The sequence below is a fragment of the Mycteria americana genome, chromosome 5 (genome assembly GCF_035582795.1).
Source record: "Mycteria americana isolate JAX WOST 10 ecotype Jacksonville Zoo and Gardens chromosome 5, USCA_MyAme_1.0, whole genome shotgun sequence".
Lineage (NCBI taxonomy): Eukaryota > Metazoa > Chordata > Aves > Ciconiiformes > Ciconiidae > Mycteria > Mycteria americana.
Window position 1 is genome coordinate 27977520 of NC_134369.1, and position 15965 is coordinate 27993484.

The following is a 15965-nucleotide window of genomic DNA, read 5'->3' on the forward strand; positions in this document are numbered from 1 at the left end:
CGGGGCGCCTCCCCCGGGCGGCGCGGCGGTGGCGCGGCACGGCCCGGTACGGCGCGGCGCAGCACAGCACAGTACAGTACAGTACGGTACGGTGCTGCCGGCCGGGGGCAGGGCGGGGGAGGGACCCCGCGGCGCTGCGCGGATCCCGGCGCGGCCCCGGGAGCGCGGCGAGAGCCTGGCACGGACTAAAGTTATCCCGGAATAGGGCTGCACGCATGTGCGTCACCCCGGATGTGAACATGCCGGCCCGGCTCCCCGCTAGCTCGCTCCGCCCGGCTCTAGCGGATGGGCTAAGCCGAGCCGTGCCGAGCCGTGCCGAGCCGAGCCGCGCCGAGCCGCGCCGAGCCGGCGGCCGCACAGCCCGCTAGGGGCTGGGGGGGAGGCAGGGCCGCCCGGGCGCCCTCGCGGGCCAAGGTGCGAGAGCCCCCTCCCGGCGGGGGGCCCGGCCCCCCGGGCGGGGGCGGGGCGGGGGCAGGGGCAGGGGCAGGTGCACCGCCCGGGCGGGGCCGGGCCGGGCCGAGCGGCGGGCGGGAGCCCCGGCGCAGCCCGCCCCGGGCGCCCCCGCGGTGCCGCCGCCGCCGCCGCCTCCCCCTCCCCCTCCCCGGCGCCCCCGGCCCCCCTCGGCGCCCCTTCCCGCCGCTGGCCCGGCGGGGCTCGGCCCGGGGGGGCTGGGCAGCGCGGGGGCCGAGCCCCCGGCCCGCCGGCACCCCCCCCCGGCCCGCCCCGCCGCTCCGCGGCCGGGGCCCGGGAGCGATGGATTTTCGGGGGAAGAAGTACGAGCGCGGCAGTAACTGGTCGGACCCCGAGGTGGTGGAGCTGCTGCAGCTCTGGGCCGACGAGTCGGTGCAGATGGAGCTGGAGAGCTGCTTGCGCAACCAGCACGTCTTCAACCGCATCGCCGAGGTGCTGCGGGAGAAGGGCATCCACCGGACGGGCGACCAGTGCCGGGAGAAGATCAAGAAGATGAAGCTGGAGTACCGGCGGATCAAGGACAACAGCAAGGCACCGCGGGGCGGCCGGACGTGGAAGTTCTACGAGGTGATGGACCGGGTGCTGACCAGCCGGCCCGCCCTGGCCTACAGCTCCCTGAGCGGCAGCATGATGGCTCAGCAGGTGCTGCAGGGCAGCATGGTGGAGAGCTACCATCACCAGTTCGCCTCCTCGGCCCTGCCCTTTGGACACTCCCAGCACCCTGAACTGATGGAAATCAAATGTGAGGAGGTGAACTCTGATGAGCACTGCTTGACCCCAGAGCCCCCACCATCCATGTCTTACCAGCAGGGCTCCCCTGAAGAACATGAGATGGAGAGAGCCTTCTTGGAGAGGGCCCAGAACGACTCTCCCATCTCCAGGGTGGAGATTCCCATTGAAACCAGTGTTTCACCTTCAGGTAGGGATAGCCTTTTACATTCCAGCATAAGGTTTCTGCCTGGTTTCCCAGAAAGAGAGATTTTTTTCTGGTGCAGAGATAGACACCTGGTTTTCGCACTGACGTTTGGATCCTTATTTTTCCACATCCCAAAAAGCTTTAAAGTAGAAGGCTGGTATCTGCATTCATAGTCTTCTGGCCATTCCCGAAACGTATCTTGCAGCAGGTAAATAAAATCTAAAATTTCTGCACTAGGCTAAATATTGTGTATGAAATCCAAAGGGCTGGCATGTCTGCCGTAAGCCAGGCTAGGCATTTGTGCTAGATTTCTGCATATAATGCTGACAGTACTTACCTTATTTAAAAAAAAGAAAAAAATTGCATGCTTTTTGGTATCATTTGAACATCACCAGGGCTGTCTGCAGTCCTCATGCTGAATTGTATCAGGAGACCCTCTTCTGCCATGGCTACACTATAAACCTGCAGGTGAAACTTTCCTTGTGTTCTTTTAAAATATTTTCCGGATCTAATCTTTTAGGACACTCAACAGTGAAGAATACTTGGGAATAATCATTGCCTGGCTTTCTAAGCTATTCATTAGGACTTGGAAAGAAGATGTTTGTGAAAGTCACTGGCAGAAACAGCGTATCTGTTTACAGGAGATGAGATCCTGCACTGAAAGTGCAGTTGGCCGTTGCTTGGCTGCCAGGAAGGGTACAGTCTGGAAATCCTGGGGATTTCAAACCAGTCTAGGACAGGCTGATGGAAGAGCACGGCATAATGGGGGAGAAGAGAGATGATAACCAGTGTGAGGTTAACGTCTGAGATCAGGAAGGAATGCTACGTCCTCTTCGCCATGGTGGTTGCGTAGTTAGTCCAGTGGAGGGAACTGATGATCGTTCAGGTTAATTCAGAGGCCGAGTGTGGGGCTGGGGCTGGCAGCATAATGGGATGCCCAACGTGTGAAGTTAAAAACAAACATCAAAAAAACTCGCAAACTGCAAGATGTACCTGACAGGTTTTACTTTGATCAAGTAAAATCACAGTAGATCAAGGGTGTTTCCTAGGAAGGGCAGGGGAAGGCAGCAAAGCATGTCCATGCCACTTTACTTGCTGCACGTGTAATTTTTCTTCCTTGCTTTTACGTATTCACAGGTTTCAGTGAGCCCAACATGGCAAACTCGTCACGGATCCAGAACGTGGTTCCCCGACCTGGCTTCTCAGCTTTGCATCGGCTGAGAAAAAAGCGGAAAGGCCAGCGCATGAAGGACCCGCTCGATGATCTCTTGCTGAAGACCCTGACATCTCAGCGGGCCATGGAAGAGCGCTTTTTGCAGATGGAAGAGCGCCGATTTCAGCGAGATTTGGATGTGGAGGAGCGTCGGATGCAGCTGGAGCAGCGCCGGTTTGAACTGGAGCGGGAACATGAGTTTCGCATGTTCAATGTCTTTGCTCAGATGCTCAGCATCCTAAAGCAGAGCCATAGTGGCTCCTCCTCCTCCGTTGCGATGCCTCGGGGCTTGGACTTCAGCCAGGCACTGTCCGAAATTGTGGGAATGGGAGGAGGAGGGGGCGACCTGCAAGAGATGAGGGCTCGGCCGCTTACCGAGAGGAAGGTTGACATGCATGGCTTCTGTAACCCCAGCGACTTCCAGAGAAGCCCCTACCTCTCTGCTCGCGGCAACATTGCCAACATTTTTCGTGGCTCCACTGAGGAAGGGTACAAAGCTTATCATGCTGACAAGTATGATGAAGACAAGAACCCCAATGTGAGTGAGAACCTCAAAGTGTTTTCGTGGCTTTCTTGCTAGGAAAAAAACTTTCTTAGAGGTTTGCTGGCAGATATGCTGAAAGCCTGGGGGGGTTTTTTGATCTCACTAATACATGGTGGGTCAAGCCATTTGTTTGAGGAAGAGAAATAAAAAGTAGCTTTGCAGTTCATCTGTATATCAAAGGTGAATGCCGTGTTCAGCTCAGGTTTGCACAATCTGATTTCCCTATCAGGGAAATAATAGTAGTAGTAAACCTTGAAAGATGTAAGAAATCTGCAGGAACAAACAGAGCTCCTGTTCCTCCTTTCACCTCATCACCTCTGTTGCCCACTGAAGACCATCTCTGATTATCTGCTTATATCTGAATATTGCAGGTGATGGGTGCAGGAGATACAGCAACTAGGTAGTGGACTTTCTTTTTTAAATTACTTTTGACTAAGTCTCAGCACTTTTTCTGCCTGTTTACGCTCTGCTGCTCAGTTGTAAGTAGCTCATCATACCCCCCTTGTGGCACAAAGGCTGAGTGTTAATACTTCATGGCAAATTATTACTGAGTAACAAGTACAGTAAATATAAATAATGATTTATATGTGGATTACTTTTAAATAGATCCTGCATTCAGATACTGAACTACTTGAAACTTTAAAAATGTTTTATTATTAGTCCTGACTTTAGTCACACTGTGTTGGGAGGTGAAAACTAGATTTTTAAGATAGCAAAACACAGTGAAGTTTTTGATACAAGGTGCATTATGAGGCGCAAACTGCCTCTTCTACCAACTGTTGTCTATGTAGGAGGTAGCTTTTTAAACAAATACCTAAAATTGGACTTATACTTTAGTAACATCATAAACATACAGTTGCTTAGATTTCCTTTCGCATTTTTAAAAAGTTATTTACCTAACCTCTTCCAATAATGAAAATGTGCTAGTAGGTTTGAACTCTTCAAGATCTAATGTAGTGCTAAATAAGCCCGGCCAAATCCTAAACCTGGAAGTGTAGGGTCATCTCTCCAGAGAGGAAAAATTTAGTGTTTTAACCACTTTTCATGACCACATGTTTATGTGGTTTCTGAGCAAATCAGTGGAGTGGAATAGTAATGACTGATAAACAAATGCTTTTAGATAAAGAAATGTATCCAAAACCTTGCTGAAAACTGCTGCAGAAGGGTAAACCTCGGTTTTCTCAGAATTGTTTTAGGATTTCTTTTGTAGTTAGATATATACCAGTGAGTGAATTCAAGATTAATTTAAACATATTCTGTAAAGAATTATAAACTGTTAGTACATATTCATTTACAAGGCAGTTTATTAACTAAGAAGCTGAGTGCCTGGCATATATATGTAAACACACACACATAGATACATGTCTTGAGTTATATGTGGTGAAGTTTATGTGAACTGTGTTTTGACTTTTCCTTGGTAAGCTTTTTGGAGGCAATTTAGTGAAGTGATAGTATGCATGTGTTTTTTGTGTCTATAAACAATAAATTATTTCTTTTTCTAGGGTATAATAAACTTTGGCACCAGTGAGAATAAACTCTGCTTTGACCTGATGTCTAAGCGGGTAAGTCCTATTCCAAAAAGAAATACTGAATTTGCTGTGTAGTTCCTCCTCAGTGCTTGCACTTTCGTAGAGTTATTGCTGTTGCTCAGGTTTATCTGGTGAAGTTTTTCGTCGTGAATTTTTGATTTGTTGGAAGTCACTTTTGAATCCATCTATTCGTACATTTATTTATTTTACTTTTCCAGGAGGATAGGAACAAGGGTGGTTTTCTGTTCCTCTTCATGATGGGTTTCCCTTTGGGGCTGTACTTGGCTCAGAAAACTAAATGAAAATAAGATGCGTTATATTTTCTCCTGCTGACAGCAGTTGATTTAATACAGAGGTTTTGAAATTAGTTTTGAACTCTATTTAATTTCCAGGATCTTCACATCTGTCCATTATAAAGTCACACGATTTGGACACCCAGTTCTGAACTTACCTGAAATGTGCGAGGGTGGCAACAGTGAATGGTGGCAGCTCTTGAAATCTCTCAAAATCAGACTGGGTCTGCTGCTACCTGCTCACTTTGTTCAGTTGCACCAGGGGGAGGCATGAAACACATGGCACAACTCAAAAAGTAGAAAAAGTCAAAAGAAAACAACAGAACCGTGCTGTAGACGAATGTTTCCTGATTTCCGTTAAAATCACTGCCCGGGTGCAGCCCGCGAGGCGTGCAGGTGGCAGTTTCTCCTACCTGAAGTTGTCTGTGGGGAGGGAAGGTGGCTCAGGGTCGGAGTCGGCCTCTGCGTTTTGAAGTTCATGGTTGCTCCCGTTCCGCCAGTTCCCACCCTCAAAATGTTCCTTGTTTTATTTCTGCCTGCCACTCCACTGACTCGGGGGGACGCTACCCCACCACTCCGCCTTCCAGCTAAAAGAACAGGTAAGGCAGAGCTGCTGCCTGCACGAAAAAGGTGCCTTCTAGGCTGCGTAGGTGGTACCTTCCTTCCTTTGCTGTCCTTTTCCCTTAAAACTAACACCAAGCCTGCAGTAAGTAGTGCAGAGGGAGACGGTAGTCAGCTGCACCTTAATTAGCCTTATTATGAAAATGAGTTAAGACTTTGTTGGCTATAGTGAGACAAGCCATAATGCTTGTGGCAACAAGCCGAACAAAGATACTGTTGCCAGCTTCTCAGTCATTGCAGCCTGGAGTTAGGGTATGGATTCACCGAATGCAGCACCAACTGGGATTGTAGGCAAATAATTTGTTGCTATTTGGGACAATAAATACTTACTGTTTCCACTGAATGAAGTAATGTATCAGATTTCTGTCTTCAACTTTTGACCCTTAAATTAGAGAATATTTTGTGGGGTGAGATCTCAGATGGTCTTCCTTTCAGCTGGCCCATCTGGTTTCCTTAGCCCTTAATGCATTACCTTTAAGGGTTCTCCTCTTTATTATTGCATAGTCATTTTTGGCCAAGTCTGCTGATATGTTCTATGTTGCATTCTCTAGATAAGTTTAGGAGAGAGATCTAAGGAGGCAAAGTTCTGTGCTACATAGGCTTCAAGAACATCTACAGCTGAATAAGGGAACTTTAATCCTATAATATCAGGTTGTAATTCTGCATGGGATAAGGACAGTGTCTTTAAACTCCAGAGCTTGGCACCAGTTATTAAAACACCAGTACAGAATGTTGTGGGTTTGTTATTATGTGAGAAACTTTCACACTGCATGTTGAATTTCCCTCCTCCCTTGCACTATCACCTACTTGTCATGTCACCCCACCCTCACCTTTGTTAATATTAACTCATAGATTTGGTTGCCATTAAATATTTGGAAGGTACATTGTACATAACACTTGTTTATTCTCTTTTTGTTTATGTAAAATGTCCTCTTCTCTCTGCCTATATCACCACTGTGCTTTCCCTTGCAACTTCATAGAACTGGATTATGCGAAACCCTGATATTTACAACCTTGAAAATATTTAGATAAAAGCAGTGTGCGTACTTTATCTAAATATAAACATGAAAAAGGGCTCCACAATTCAGGTGAATCTGTCTTTGCGATCAGAATGAACTCCTAATAAGGAACAAAGTGCCTGCCCCAGGGAAGAACTACCAAGAAGATAATTTCATTTTTCTCCTGTCTTTTGAAAGCTCCCGTTATGCTTTAACACTTATCAAAACTTATCAGAATTATAGATCTGAAGGAGCTGCAGTAACTTGGAACTGAGACATAAATGAAAGCTAGAATTCATTAAAAAATTAATATATTGAAAGTTTATTAAAGAAAATACATATCTGACTGTGATTCAAAATCCTTTCTGTCTCTTTCTGACAGTCTAGACCTGAGCTTTCACAATTGGGACTTACTTTCCAGCTGAAAGCTGTTGTCCTCAGAGCTTGGGTGAAACACTCTTTGGGACTCTTTGGGTTGCTTCATTTGCTGAGAAAGTCTTCTGCAGGCATCTTGGTTATGGGCATTGTGTGTATTGCCCGTTCTGCATCCTTTTTGTAGATCTCTCTGCAGCGAAGTTTTGGCTGCAATAACTTAGCAGAAGCCCGTATGCCACATAACCTGAAATTATCACTGATCAGTTTGCTGGTCCTTGCTTCTCCAAGCTGCATTAATTTTGATGGTCAGTGCCTTTCTCAATCCAGTTTTACAACTGTTGAAGTTGCACGTGTGTGTGTGTGTGTGTGTGCCTATGCAGGTATGCACCTGTACATGGATCCCGTCTATCTCCATGTTTCTGATATCAGTGATTGTGCTTCTAATGGTTCTTCTCGTTGCTCCCAGCTGACACAGGCCGATATGAATCTGATGGAGCCTCCACTGCTTCAGTATCCTGACTGGAAGGGTCATATGTTGTAAGTCTTCCCTTTTCTGTAACACTTCTCTTTCTGACTACTTCTCTGATAAGCAGAATGGATGAATACAAATCGCTTCTGCTACACTCAATAGTTAAAACTTTTCTAGGTCATTTAATCATCTTTTTCTTTGCAAAACTGTAAGTTAGCTGTCCTACCGGTTCATCCAGTTAAAAATCCTTTTATGTGAGAGAAGATGCAAATTTTCTAAAGCAAACACAGTTTTAAAAGCACTGTATACATTAACAAATTAGGTAACTCCAAACAGTCCTTTGAAACATAATGAACACTTGGGGACTTTAATCCTTCTCTTCTGTGCCTCAATTAAAGCTCATCAGAAATGTATGCACCATTATAGATATTATCCGTGACACCTTTGCTATGTGTAAAAGTCATGTCTGTGGCATGGGCCTCAGCTATCCTGTTTTCTAGCTGTTTTCACCAGACTTTACTGTGCCCTGGCTTTATTTTCCTGAGATGTGGACCTGGGGAAGCCCAGCCTCTTGGAGAATAAGCTGAATCAATATTTGCTTTTGTGTCTTTCTCAGTTTACGGGAGGAAGTGGCTCGATTTTTGACCTATTACTGCAAGGCCCCTGCACCTCTTAAGGCAGAAAATGTGGGTAACCCACTTTCCATTGGTGTCTCTTCTAATGTTTTGCCATTTGTTGTCAAACTGTTTCATCTTCTTTTTTTTAAACAAATGATTTGGTAAGATGACAGCCTTTTATCATGTAAATGAGATTGATTCATAGCCATTTCAGTAGCTTTTGATGCACACTTCAGCCAAAACACTTCAGGTCTACTGTATATCTGCCTCATGCTTTACTTCTGTGTGCCAACTCCTCATGCCAGTGCTCTCAGTGGGGTTTTATGTGTTCATCTTCTTATTCAGCGCTGGGACCTACTGTGCCTGTATCCCTCAGCCTTGACAAAGAGTGCCCATTGTTTCAGTCGAGTTTAATTTCGTCCCGTTCTGCTGTTACACCTCAGGACAAAAATCTGTAATTGAGCCAAGAGTAGTTTTAGCCTGTAAAAACAGACCTTTTCAGACTTTGTGGCAGTTTTGTAAGGAAGGCGTCAAGACCCAAGTCTCTGCAGGACTTGCTGACTTGGGAGAGATGCAGGCTGGGTGCAGGTGCCTGCGGAGATCAGGGACTCCTGCCTCTGCTGAGTGCTGAAGGCAGCAGGAGCTGGTGCAGCCATTGCTTTTCTGGCTGCAGTAATTCAGCAGAAGCCCATACTTCATGTGAATGGAAGTTACCAGTGATCAGTTTGCTGATCACTGCTTCTCCAGGGCAGCAGATTCTGCCTGATACTTGGAGTGAAACTCATGGGACCTGTGAGCATCTGTCTTCCAGAAGCAGGAGTCAAACCTGCTCCTGTACGAGACAGTGGTTTCCACTTTTGCACAAATTTGGCAGGAGGTCAGAGCTGCTGTTACCACAAAGAGATGATAATGCATATTAGCAGATGAAAAGTAGTTTGCTTTTCTAGCAGTTCAGAACTGCTCCCCAATTTTTTCCCTACTTAAAGCCTACTCTTTTTCTAAATTGCGTATTAGAATCAAGAATGGCACTGGGACAAAGTGTCTCTGAAGCAAAGAACAGGATTAAAGTTATTTCTGGTAGAAGTGGGATTTCAGCAGGAAAATTCTGGGAACATCCGTGCTAGAGAATTGGGGAGAAAATATATTTCAGTGATATGGTCAGAAATTATTCTTTTATAGTGTTGTCTTTCTATGGACAGATTTATCACTTACCTCTCTCTTTCTTCTGTAGGTGATTGTTTTAAATGGTTGTGGCTCTTTATTTTCTGCATTAGCTACAGTCCTTTGTGATCCAGGGGGTAAGTGGATGGTCAGGAGATGTTTTTAATGTTTATTATATTGGGAAATAATGCGTTACTCTGTTTAAATATTGTTTGAGAGAAGTGAAGTAGTGGAATTAGCATTGGCCTACTGCAAAGTTCTGGGTTGCTGCAGGATTGTGCTGTGAAGTTCATCACCTCCATGGTCTGCAGATGCCATGCACTCACACTTGATGTCTTGCCCTGTCTGCCTTCACTGTTTTCGTGGTGCCCTGTTTTAGTTTGTCAGACTAAATGTAGGCTATACTCATGTTTACCTGGGTTCTTGGAGAAGATTAAAGAATTAATGTAAAAATCAAGTGGAGGAAAAGGCAGTAACATTACAGTGTTTCCAGAGGGCACAGCTGTAGAAAAGCTTTCATGTTTAGCTGAACTTCATTAGAAGAGAGAGAAGAACTGTGACCTGTTGATGACCAATTTTGTTTTCTCGGTTCCAGAAGCTGTTCTGATTGCTACTCCCTTTTATGGTGGTATTACCCAGAGTGTCTTCCTCTATGGTAATGTCAAGCTGGTGTATGCCTATTTAGACAGTAAGGTAAGATCTGAGGGAAGGGAATACCAACCCCTGTTGTTAAAAAATAATTGATACTGGAAAGTACTGGGCTTTGGGAACCTCTGAAAGCAGTCCTCAGAACAAGGATAGGCTGCAGCCCATGGGCATTTTCCCAATTTATTGCTGGGAAACTGGGCACATAATTTGCAAGAAAGTTGTTCGAGACCATAAATCGGGATTCCAGTGTTGTCCTTTTCTTGTATCTTACTCCCAGTAATGGCTCTTGAGAGGAAAAAAAATGGCCATTTTGAACCTCGGAGACAGAAGTATGTACTGTCCTACTCGAGATGGTCCCAGGGGTGGAAGAGCAGATGGAGATCTTGCATTGTTTTAGTTATTCAAGGATGACCAGAGAATTCTGTGTGTGTGGCCAGCCTGTGATGAACATTTCTTTGATTTTATTTATTTATTTATTCTCTCTGTAGTATGAAAGGATAAGATGGTTGCTAGGTCATTATTGTTGGGTTTTTATTTTCTTTTGGGGAACATTTCTCAGGGGATTGGCTCAAGGCAGACTCTATTGAAATAACTTGGCCTTTTTTATCTTTGTGATGTCTTTCAGATTACTGGAACAAGCACTCGGCCTTTTCAGCTTACAGTGGAAAAACTGGAAAAAGCCTTGCAGGATGCCCGGGCAGAGGTGAGTTTAGCTGAGCTTCACGTTACCAGTTAAGTTTACAATATGAGACAGCACGTCCCAGAAGTGGCCTGAAGATCAAAACATTTTCAAAACCTAGCACCTGGCTTTCCGGTTGTCCTTGTAGACCACTTGAGATTAGGCTGCTTGCAAACTCAGGGGCAGTCTTAGGGGGAATCCTCCAGTGTCGTGTCTGTCCAATTTTGGTCACAGCAGGAGGGATAAACCAGGAGTACCAGACCATTCACAAAGCACTGGAACCCATTCATATCACAAAAAAAATGTACTTGGGCATGCACTAAAAAGTAGGAACTACCCAGGGTTTCTCCTTCAGGAAGGCCAGCTGAGTTACCTCAAAACTGACTGCTCTACACAGTAGTACAGATGACTCCACTAAGAACACTGAGAGTTTTTGCAGGAGGGAGAGAGGTGCAAATCTAGAGGATAAATGCAGATGAGTATCATCTGAAGAGTTAGTGTGTAAGTTTTGACATTGTCCTAAGCCCTTTATATGTTTAGCTGTATCTTTAGATCATTACCGGCTCTGACATCTTCAGCCAAGTGTGCTCTAAATGAGAACAGTTTGCATGCACATAGCTCAAATTCCTATCTTTCTTGCCTCATTCGTGGGAAATCTTCAGTAATTTGTTACTTCTCAATTACTGATACAGCTCAGAGTAAGTTCTCTTCCATGCTGAGAACGTGTGACAGCATCTTTCTCATTAATTGGTTGACCAGATGGCAATGGTTGTGGCAGACTCCCGCTTTTCAAAATCATAGATTCATTCTATAATCTTTTCCTCAGATCACTTTGCAAGTGATATAATTGTAAAAAAAAAAAATCTTAATTTTTGATTAATAGTTTTCTCATACAAATCTAGCCTTTAGGCGAAAAGTCATGGTGGAAGCTTAAGGGGAATCTTGTATCACACTCATTGCTCAAGTAGAGGGACTGAAAATTTATCCCATGATGGGTGCTCTCTCAATATTGCGTTATTTGTGTTCTGCAGGGTGTCACTGTAAGGGCCTTAATTCTTCTGAATCCCCAAAATCCCCTCGGGGACATCTACTCCTTGTCAGAGCTACGGGATTACCTGGAATTTGCTAAAAGGTATGTCAGTTTGGAAGGCTGAGGCATCCTGAGTCAGATACGGCTTCCAGAATCTGGTGGACTACTCACTGTCCCTGAATTTATCTGCGAATATCTTTTAAGTCAGGCAAACAGTCTGTTCTTCACATACAGTGGTGGGCTTAAGGGAGGAGAGAGGAGTGCTGGGGACAAGGGAACATGGACCATGCAGTCATCTGGAGTAGCAAAGCAACTTGTATCAACAAATGCAAGTTTTATTTGTTGGTAGTCCTAGCAAACACTATGGTGCTGTGCTTCTCTGGTAGGAAGCTGAGTTCCTTTCCTCTCAGTTTCCCTGTATGTGCAAAGACAAAGAAATGTATGAATGTGGGTTCCCAGCTTCATCATGGATCACGGATACTCTCTGAGATTCAGAATCCGTGAGATTCAAAGTGGATGATGATACAACTTATTCTAGATGGGTAGTACACACAGGAATTAATTTTCACTAGAGCATTGGAAATGACTGAATTTTTATCTCGTTATATGGTTGCAGTGGGTGACAGCTAGGTGGATATATCTCAAATCACTTGTACACATGTACACAATGTACACTTGTACGCATGTACACAATGTACACATAATAGACCTTCTGAGTTGTGAAAAATGCTTTACTTCTGCAAAATTTGGTGTCCCTCTTCTTTGTATAAAGCAAGTCTTTGCAGGCCTGAATTTATCTCTGCTTCTAAACCAGAAGCAGCCTTTTGTAATCTCCATTTTGTCCTTTTGCAGGCATGAATTGCATGTGATAGTAGATGAGATCTACATGCTGTCAGTTTTTGATGAATCAGCCACGTTTCACAGTGTCCTAGGCATGGACAGGTAAAATCAGCTCCTACTTCCCTGGCCATCTTCCAGTGACAGTTCAACATGATGCCTTGCTGAGAACTTGTGACTGGAAGTTAAGTCATGGGCTAGCAAATTCTGAATCTGCCTTATGCTGATTTCTGTTTTTTTTTGTAATTTCTGAATGGCAAATGCATTTTGTCAAGTGCAATCTAGCAAGTAAAAAATGGTAGTTAAGTTTTCTGTTGTGGTACACTTTTCAATGTGTGCTTTGGTATTTGCTTGTGACAGTCCCCAAAACTGGAAACAGATGTTTCATTTGTTGAGAGTGAAGCTTTTCTTCCTACCTAAACATTGTTTCCTCTTTCCCCTGTTTCTTTTGATGCCTGTAAAGACTTTCTGTTACTGTTTACTTTCTTTTTTTTCATACAGTAGTCACGGATCACAGTGTTATTACAGACTGGAGAATGGGTTTTATTAGGTATCAATTTAATGAGATGAAAAACTTTTCAAATCTCACCTTTTAAAAATATGGCGTGGGTTTTTTTTTTTTTAATTTCTAGTTTTCACCAGTGGTGCTATCTTTCTTTTTGTTCTCAATTGCAAGGAAATAAAATACACTTGGTTAAGTGTTAGCTCAGTGTTGCTGGGCTTGGATGTACAACATTGCAAAAGAAGAACTTTATCTCCTTCTGCAAAATATTGGGGTTTGAAAGAAAGAAAATTACTTTTAATTCTTGGCAAATACATTGGCACAGCCCTGATTTCTAGCATTATATGTATATGCTTCAAATGTGCAGGAAATCTGCACGTAAAATATAGCACTTGCAAGTCTCTGTATCTCTGAAATATTTGAAAATTGTGTCTAAAACTAGTTCCAGGGTGTTCCTAGCTTCTAAAGTTAGGTCGGATTTGAATTTTCTACTTGACTGATGTTCCGTGCTGCACTGTCTGTCATTGTGTAATGCTGCCTCTCTGTTTCTGCAATGCTGCACTGGTGATCCAAAAGCTTCAGCACCTATGACACTAACTGCCCATCTGCATCCTTCTACATACAGATTGCCTGATCCACAGCGGACTCATGTGATGTGGGGAATAAGCAAGGTGAGTGCTGGTTGCCGTCATGCCGTGGCTTCCTGGCTGGTAGGGTTGGCTGGTGTCCTCAGGTTCCTCATGCTGGAGAGAACAAGGCAGTAGTAATAGGATCCTGGTCTTCCTGTGTAATAAAGTAGTCTCTCTGTGTCTTCTGCAGGATTTTGCTGTCTCTGGGATTCGTTTTGGTACTTTATACACAGAGAACCAAGATGTTGCTAATGCAGTGGCTTCTTTGTGTTATTTCCATGGGGTTTGTGGACCTGTCCAGCACAAGGTTGCACAGCTGCTTAGAGACAGAGGTGAGCCAGTAGCTCCATGTATGATCCTCTGCCGTTCTGTGTGTCTTGGTACCGGGGGATCCCCTCCCCTTACTTTCCCAAGTGGTTTCCTGTTTGTACAGCTTAACTGACAGTCTTCTATAATCCTGAGGCTGCCCATGTAACATGAAGCTACAGAAAAGGACCATTTCTGCAGAGCTCCTGATCAGCAGAATTAGAGGAGCAACTTTGAAGAAGTGTGATAGCTATGTGGATAGAAATAGGCAGTGTTGTTTAGAACCAGCTGAGCAGAAACAAGGAATATGGGCTTGTGGGATGAGGGAAATGGAACTGGATCTCTAGCTTTGCCCTGGATGGAGTGCTAACAGTCCACAACAACTAAGAGCTATGAATGTAGGGAAACTTCCTCAGGAAGGTCAAGAAGATATTCTTCTGCACAGGCATGAAACTGCTAAGTAGTTCTTGTGCCTCTTTTTGCTATTTGAGGAAACAGAAAACAAAAAAAGGAGGTGAAGGGTGAAATGGAAAAAGGCACTGTGAGTGTTTTGGAAACTTGAACAGATCGGAATTCTTTCTCAGTTTGTGATTTTTTTTCTTTATCTTCTCCTTCTGGTCAGACTGGATCAACCAGGTGTACCTGAGGGCCAACCATGCCCGCCTAAAAGCTGCCCATACATATGTGACAGACGAGCTGAAGACACTTGGGGTTCCTTTTCTCAACCGCAATGCAGGCTTCTTTGTCTGGATTGATTTCCGAAAGGTTGGTAGTCTTAGGAAGGGAGGCTTCTCCTGGGATGCGGGCAGGCATGTGGTGTAACTGCGTCTAGAGGAAAGTTTAATATTGTGATAAGCATTTTTTTTTAACAAATCTGTTGTCTGATGAGCAGAGGGAAGGGCTGCCTGGTATTTCTGTCCGTTCTTTTCCTTTCGTCTGTCTGTGCATTTCCCTCCTTGCAGGAATCTTACTGCTCTCAAGCCACTTTCCTCCCCATTTCTTCCTTTATATCACAACTGCTGTGCTTCAGAGGTAAAAGGTGTCTCCCCTGGCCTTTGCAGACCTCATGGGAATCACAAATTCATGAGGATCTCAGTGATTTGGCCTATATGTTACTAACCTCTGGCCCTTCTGCTGACTCTCCTAGTACCTTAGGACAGGCACATTTGAGGAGGAGATGCTGCTCTGGAGGCGTTTTCTGGATAACAAGGTCCTCCTGTCCTGCGGTAAAGCCTTTGAATGCAGTGAACCCGGATGGTTCCGCATCATCTTTGCTGACAAGACCCACCGACTACAGTTAGGTGAGTAATGTTTTCTTCTCGTTTTCTTCCCACCAGAATTTCTGCAGCACTGTTTCCTCCTCTCCTTAATCCTAAATTTATCCTATTATTATTATTCTCTTTTCTTCTCCATTTTTCTTCCCTTTCCTTCCATCCTCCAAATTTTTCTGGATCTGACAGATTTGGGGACACTTGTGTGTCCTAAACTTGTGTGGCTTAAACTAATCCACTAGTGTTTTCTCCTCCTTATACCACTGCAGGTATGCAACGGATCCGCAAGGTTTTGGAAGAGCGGGAGCAGGAGATACTGGCTGAGGAGAAGGAGCAGCCTTGTCAGTCAGATCAGGATGGCAAAGCAGATAGCACAGATGAAGTCATTTTTGTGTCCCGCCACCAGGAGCCTACTTGTGCCAGTAGCTCCAACCTTGGTGACCTCATTGGCCTCCTGCAGCAACAGATGCGTTCATCTGACTGGCTACAGAAAAATACAGCCGAGCAGTTCGCACAGGAAAAGCCAGAGATCTACGATGTGTTCAGCAAATTGGTGGGGAAGCAGTAGGGGTCAGTGTCCCTTCAGGGGGTTTCCTGAGCAGAGACTGACCCTGGGCCCCTAACAGCTCAGCAGTGACTTCCAGCAAATAATATATTTTCTGTATAGCAAGAAAATCACTTTGTAAAACCCCTCCTCTCCCCCCTGTTTGAGATCTCTAATTTGTATTATATAGGTGCATTCCTTGGATTGGGGTGAGGGTAGGGAATGGGGGGGGTCTTGTTCACCTGCTGCCCCCTGTCCTGCGGCATCATTGTATTTTGTATTTCATTTCTAATGAATATGCTCTTAACTCTC

General features: G+C 44.9%; 1 protein-coding gene across 2 annotated transcripts; it reads left to right on the forward strand.

Moving 5' to 3' along the window:
* Positions 1 to 505: 505 nt before the first annotated feature.
* ACCS (1-aminocyclopropane-1-carboxylate synthase homolog (inactive)) lies at positions 506 to 15965 on the forward strand. Of its 2 annotated transcripts, none has more exons than XM_075502539.1 (15): positions 506 to 1213; positions 2525 to 3138; positions 4647 to 4706; positions 7427 to 7497; positions 8046 to 8115; positions 9278 to 9344; positions 9803 to 9900; positions 10481 to 10558; positions 11566 to 11666; positions 12417 to 12506; positions 13529 to 13574; positions 13723 to 13864; positions 14461 to 14603; positions 14986 to 15139; positions 15379 to 15965. In XM_075502539.1, exons 1-15 carry the CDS (start codon positions 754 to 756, stop codon positions 15675 to 15677), a joined length of 2493 nt encoding a protein of 830 aa, XP_075358654.1. In that variant the 5' UTR covers positions 506 to 753; the 3' UTR covers positions 15678 to 15965. The 2 variants fall into 2 exon arrangements, with proteins under 2 accessions (XP_075358654.1, XP_075358653.1); XM_075502538.1 differs by having other exon boundaries at positions 507 to 1390.